General features: G+C 43.8%; 1 protein-coding gene across 2 annotated transcripts; it reads right to left on the reverse strand.

The window, feature by feature from the left end:
• Window positions 1-244: 244 nt before the first annotated feature.
• On the reverse strand, window positions 245-3922 carry asb1 (ankyrin repeat and SOCS box containing 1). Of its 2 annotated transcripts, none has more exons than XM_076161883.1 (5): window positions 3676-3922; window positions 2594-2732; window positions 1709-2011; window positions 1177-1559; window positions 245-1017 (listed from the first exon to the last, which is right to left on the reverse strand). In XM_076161883.1, the coding sequence occupies exons 1-5, from the start codon at window positions 3770-3772 to the stop codon at window positions 887-889; spliced, it is 1053 nt and encodes a 350-aa protein (XP_076017998.1). In that variant the 5' UTR covers window positions 3773-3922; the 3' UTR covers window positions 245-886. The 2 variants fall into 2 exon arrangements, with proteins under 2 accessions (XP_076017998.1, XP_076017999.1); XM_076161884.1 differs by lacking the exon at window positions 3676-3922 and adding an exon at window positions 3444-3646.
• Window positions 3923-6344: the final 2422 nt, after the last annotated feature.

Consider the following 6344-nt stretch of genomic DNA (forward strand, 5'->3'; position numbering starts at 1 on the left):
AACATTTCTCTTGCTACTCTTGTTTCAGTCCAGATCCAGAACTTTAAACAGCGCATTGATGTTTTTCTTCATTTCCCTTCTTACCAATAGCTGAAATTACACATGTTGGTAGTTTGAATCCTGCTGGGATGTTTGTTGTGTAATTTCTCATTAAACTGCTGTGAGGTTGTTGAAAACCCTCTTCGTCTCTCTGATGACCCCCTGTCGCTGCTTTTGCTGACCTCCATGTTTATTTTTTAGCAGGCTGTGAGGTGCTGACACTGAATGATGACATCAGCAATCTGAGCCTGACAGAGGAGTGAGATGTTGGAAAGACAAACAAACACTGCTTTTTCACTGCTAAGACCTAAGATCACAAATGAAAGTGGATCAAATCTGATATCAAAGAACTGATTTGCTTTGTTCTGATCAGTAAAACAAATCATATTTTCCCTCTGAACTCAAAGTTGAAGGATGTGGCAGTAAAAGAGGCAGAGGCCAAGAATGTTACTAGTTGGTCAGCCATCAAAATATAGCTGGTACGGTATTCCATGTATTCCTCCCTTTAAATGTAGTTGTGTGCTAAATGCCTAAAATTTTGATGGACATAAAGAAAAACGTATCAATGAGAAGATGAAGTTGCTGGATCTGTGGGTATTAAGATGAAAAGTGCTATCAGAAGTAGTGACCATAAAACCTCCCAGTGATCTGTTAACAGTTCTCCCAACCAACCAAACAAATACAAGGATGTTACATTTGACCTGGAAATATTTTGGAAAGTAAGGAAATTAGGAAATGTAAAGCAATTAGCAAGCTGGGTTTGCAAAATAATCGATGGAGGGCTTTGGTGAGGAGACGGACAGCAGGGAGCGTCAGGGTGGAGCGTCAGGAGGATCTTGGGTGGCTGTCAGTTTTGCTGGAGCAGGAAGTTCTTGATGGGTTGTGGTAGGGGTAATGAGGGTATGTGGATAAGGCGACTTTTGCCCATTGCCCTGCGGATCCTGATCCGACACACGTGTGTCAGCCTACGAGGGTATCCTAAGAAAGAGAACAAGGGCACATCACAGAAGAAGACAACACGGAAAAACTGCTCTGTTTGAACTCTTTCTTGCATCATAACTGGTTGATACTAACACAGTATCACCTGTCATCATCTAACATTTCTCCTCTCACTGTGTTTCATTCAGCTTTACTCACTCCTGGCCTCCAGGAAAACGCTGAGTGCCTCTGGATCCATCTTCCTCCGGTTCGCAGGCTCCAGTTCGGACTCGTCCCAGGGCACGAGGGCCGGGTTAGCCCCGTGGTCCAGCAGCAGGTGTACAAAGGCCACCTCACAGCCGTGTCTCAGCACTGCATCCAGCATGCAGGAGGCCAGGCCACGGGTCAGAGCGTCGTGGCAAACGGGGCCCGAGTAGTTAAAGTCGGGCTGAGCGCCGGCCTGGAGCAGCAGGCGAAAACAAGGGAGGTGGTGGTAGGCGGCACTGATGTAAAGAGGACACACCACCAGAGTGTTGAGGGTGCGAGCACTTAAGAGGAGCCTGGGACCAAGCTGATGGTCCATGTCAACATCGGCTTTAGACCTGGAAAGAGGAAACCGTTAACCTTTTTGACCTTGAAGCCAAAATTTAACTGTTGGCGAGCTGAATGTGAAATAGAGTTTGACATCTCAAAACATGTGCGACTCGGGTCAGGTCCCTCTGTGTCCACAACCCTCCTGGCCTAACCTCACCTGATGAGTTCCTCCAGTATGTCCAGCCTGCCCACCCGTGCAGCGTGGTACAGCGGGGTACTGCGGTGGTGTCGGCTTCCATTCGGGTCGGCTCCGGCTTCCAGGAGAATCCGAACGCAATCCAGGTGACCGTTCACCACGGCGACGTAGAGAGCTGTTTGACCTTTGACATCCACTAGATCTACATCAGCTCCCTGGGCGATCAGAAAGGCCACACAGGCAGCGTGTCCAGCTGTGGATGCGATCCGCAAAGGGGTGCAGGGGAGGCAGCCACAACACCAGACCGACTTCTCGTTGATACGCCTGGCACCCAAGGGAGACAGGTGAGTGGTTGTGTTAATTGAAAAAAAACAAAACAATACTTGAGGTATGAATAAGAAATAACAAATACTTTACACACAGATTAACATTAACATTTGAGTACCATTTAGGTAAAATAGAGGACTTGTTCACTCACAGTGCTGTGGGGCAAATGGATCAACACAGAGCATATGGTGTATGTTATATAGCATGAGAATGGTTTGTGGTGGGGACATATTCTATACAGTGTGTGTGTGTGTTTCGAGCTGTCACTCAACAAAACTGCTAACCAAAACCACAAACCACTTAATGCCACACATGAACATCCCTCTTAAGGTGAATACCATCTAAACAAAGGATGACAGTTCTGCAGCACAGTGGCCTGCTGCAGCTAAAGACTAAGAATCAGACTAATATACGTCCTTAACAAGTGCGAGAGAGAAATCATGTGTGTGTTGGTAATAATGGAGCTAAATTACTCATAACACTATTTTGGGCTGATTCATAAATGCCAGTTCCCATCCTGGGTCGCATCATAGCAGAGAGGCCTAAACGAATGATGTAATCACTCAGCGTGCGTCTTACTGTCTGAAGCTGTCTTCCTGCAGCAGGTTCCTCAGAGTGTCCAGATCTCCCACGTAGGCGGCGTTATGGAGTCGCATGTCGTCTTGCTCTAGAGGCTTATCACAGAACTGCTCCTGGAGCCATTCCTTCAGGTTACGGCCTAGTGTGGACACAAACATTAAGAGGATGTTGAACCACCAAAGACAGTCAGACATTGTGCTTTGTTGATGTCATCAGTAAATCTTCAGTCATAGCTTTTACAGGACACTGAAATGAAGGATTAGGCCCCTGATTGTTAAAGGTCTAGATACTAAGTTGTGTAACTGTATGTGAGGACGAACATTGATTATACAGGAAGTGGACATGATGAGTGTCTTGGGTTTCTATGGGCAACCATAGATCCTGGGGACACCTTGAGGAACAAAAATGCCCAGAAATGTTAGTTACTAAGCAGCAGACTATATTTACCCCTGTCACTCTTGCCATAACTAACGAGCATCATGACAAATCACTTTTAGTGCTGCATCCCTGAGACTGATCCTGAGGCTGATCATATGATCTCCTTTGCACAGCTGTGTAGCCTGAACATCCATCTGATTTACGATTCCCTTCACTCCCAGTTTAATGTGATGTTGATAAAGTATCAGTAGTGCTGGACCCAAATATTAAGCAAACAGGCAGCTGCTTGAGCTTCCTTCTGTAGTTTTGTCAGTTAAAAACAGATTCTATACTGACTCATGTAAACACTCAACTTGTTTTTGTATCAATAAAACTAGAATTTGTTGCAAGATAGTGATTTTGCAATTATCATCATCATCTTAACACAATCTAAACAAAGCTAAACCTGTTAAGACTCATATAGAAGCTTTACCATGATGTGATGATCCACAAATGTAATATTTTAACCAGAATAAATCCAGATCTCTTCACTGAATGAACGAACTGCGCCTTGTTACAGAGGATCAACAACACTTGTCGATGTTGTTGTGGTGGATGTTTGGATCTTGACGGTGTTGTCATCTTATCATGCTTACTGATCCGTATCTGTGCGTCACCGTGCACGCCAATGAATCATCACTCTGATTAATGCCAGCCATTGTTACCTGCAGCAGTCGGACCGGGCAGATCGGACACGGTGATGAGCGGAGGGAAGTGGATATTGGGCGGATCGTCACCCTCCGCCTCCGGACCGTCTGCCATGATCCTCTGAGGTCAAAGCGTCGCTATTACAGCCGCGTTTAGGGGGCGGATGAGGTCGAACGCGGTTCAGCCTAAATCAATGAGACCCAGTAATGTGACGGCGTTCGAGCCACGCAAACATCAAAATAAACAAACGTAACTGTCTGATGACGTATGTGCGTTCATTGCGCGACTTCCGGACTGCGCCCAGCTGGACGGATTTAAAGGAGAAACGTCAATAAATGTGGAGAGTGACGCCAGGATAACTGCCGTCATCGCCGCTGATGTGCTTCAAGAATCTGCCACTTAAACGTTTTGTTCTCTTCTTTTTCCTTTTTTCTATTTTTTCTTGTTCTCTTTTCTCCCATTCTGTAAAATACTCTCAAGAATTGTCCCATATCTGGATGTAAATTGTAATGCCAGAAGCTTTCTTCAATAAAAGTATTCAGCAAATTGAGTTCAGTCAATTGATTGATCGATTGATCGATTGGATGGTTGATTGATTGATTTATTGGCCGATTGGTTGGTTGATGGATTGATTGATTGAAAAGGAAAGTCCTATTAATAACAGGGAATCTTAACCGATGATACATTTCAAATTAAAATCGTTTTTTTGTTCTTTGTTTCAACCAACATCAACTTTCTCTATTCTGGTTCACAAATCTAATTTTGAACCATTCCAAACGTTTCCACCAAGCATAAATGAGCTCAGAAACAGAAAAGTCGGTTTCCAGCACCAGAAGGGAACAATAACATCATCAGGTGTGTGTTATTGTGCCTGGACACTAAGTTTGGGTTAGTGGAAAATAAGAGAGCAAAGATAAAACAAGATCAATTAAAAAAAATCTGTTGCTCATTCCAATCCATTTGAAAAAAGGCTTATTTAGCAATTTATGTTTTTGCTCTTCCTCTGTGGTGGTTAACTTAAGGCGGGGCAGCAAACCATAGACACTGCAGCTCTGGTGGTACTCTAAAAATAAACACACAGGTCAACAGTGTCATGTGTCCCCTTAACTGGGCCTTCGCAGACCTCTAGCTCTGTAAATGATACAGCTGAAAGAGGAAACACACTGATCGGATGCCTTGCTACCTTGTATGCATTGACACAGTGGATCAGTTCATAACAATGCAAACTAGAAATGCATTTCCTGAAGAAAATGTGCTGTGATTGCAACTGTTGAAGGGTTTTGCTGAATGCTGAAGTGGGAAGTGTGAGGGCTTGACAAATGTTTGAATGGTTTCTGTACCTGAAAGTATGTAGAAGTTAGAAGGACCTGAAATTATGAAAAGCCTGAAGGAAATATTAAGGTTTTTTAAGAGGGAATGGCTGAATACTTTCAAATTGGAAGCATTTTAGACTGGTGCTATCTAAAACCCATGAAAAATGCTGAAAACACCCTGAAAGACTGTTTGAATGGTTTCTGTATGAAGGAAGAAATAACAAGTAGTTTGAGTGACAGCTACAGCTCAAATCCTTTGGGGCTGCCATTTGTTAATCAGTTGTGCAGGTGCAGTCAATTAAGCAGAATCACAGAGTTGAGTCAGTCTGAAGGCAGAAGATGTGACCACAGAATGAAACATCTTTGTGGACAGGTTGGACACGATCTAGGGAAGAAACCATTAAAAGTTGGTACCAGTCAGCCTGTTATTACCACTTTTTCCTTATCCTTTTGAATCATAAATCATACAATCAACATTTTAAAACATGATTGTCCTGTCAAAAATTAAATTTCATCAAGGACCCCAAAAAGTCAGTGTTGTTATTAAAGCTAAAGAACCTACAAAGTGACCATCTATAATAAGAATGCCTTAATAATGATTATCAAGTCTAAAAAGTCACATTTCCTCAATTATATAGTTGCGTCTGTGCTTCAAGGACCAACGTGAGAGAGGATACTTCACCACTCCAATGTCGCCCCGTGTGTTTTACCCCAGCAGAGTGGAGTGAGTGAGGCCCTCAGCCTGGCATAATGTAAGGATTAGTGGGTAACTGCAGACCACAGTCGTGAAGAGGAAAAGGTGTAGACACTCATTAGCAGTGCAAACCACTATGAAATTCAAAGGCCAAAATCAACTGAGGCTGCTGAAGAGGCAGTCGTGGCTTAAGTCACTGTGTGTTTATTCTGGACACCATCGAGAGGTTAGGGAAGTTTGCATTTTCTTTCAGGAACCCCACAGTGAAAAGGTAAACACAGATGGACAATGGTGCTGTCGTTCCACCGCTGAGCCTGGGGCCAGCAGCTTTGCTTAAAGCAGGTGTCCGTGCCTTCTGCGAGGGGGCTTTCGGCTAAATCTGACTTGCATCACAAATGCTCTGCCCAAATCTGGCTCAATAGCCATTTAAAGGGCTTCCTAATACGTTTTGTGTGCATTGCAGCTGTTTCATAGTGCTCCAGAGAAAAGTTGGTCCTTAAAGAGAGTTAAATGTCCAGCATGTGTTGTGTCAGGCAAGGCTCAGAAGAGAAGTGTGTCTCCTTGAAAGTGATTTGGTCAAACAGCACAAGGGCTTGACATAAGGTTGTCAAAATCACAAGTACAGTCATCAGGGTTTGCACTTTTCCAGGATTTTAAAGCATTAAAAACACCTTAACCC

Source organism: Genypterus blacodes, unplaced genomic scaffold, assembly GCF_046128005.1.
Source record: "Genypterus blacodes isolate CSIRO-AG114 ecotype Tasmania unplaced genomic scaffold, CSIRO-AGI_Gbla_v1 ptg000118l_1, whole genome shotgun sequence".
NCBI classification, from domain to species: domain Eukaryota; kingdom Metazoa; phylum Chordata; class Actinopteri; order Ophidiiformes; family Ophidiidae; genus Genypterus; species Genypterus blacodes.

Excerpts from the sequence above, each read along its gene's own strand:
- asb1 (XM_076161883.1), bottom strand. The coding sequence starts at position 3,772 with ATGGCAGACGGTCCGGAGGCGGAGGGTGACGATCCGCCCAATATCCAC. Across the intron at positions 2,733-3,675 it reads GCCCGGTCCGACTGCTGCAG|GCCGTAACCTGAAGGAATGG; the intron begins GTAACAATGGCT and ends TGTCCACACTAG. Across the intron at positions 2,012-2,593 it reads CAGGAAGACAGCTTCAGACA|GCGTATCAACGAGAAGTCGG; the intron begins GTAAGACGCACG and ends CTTGGGTGCCAG.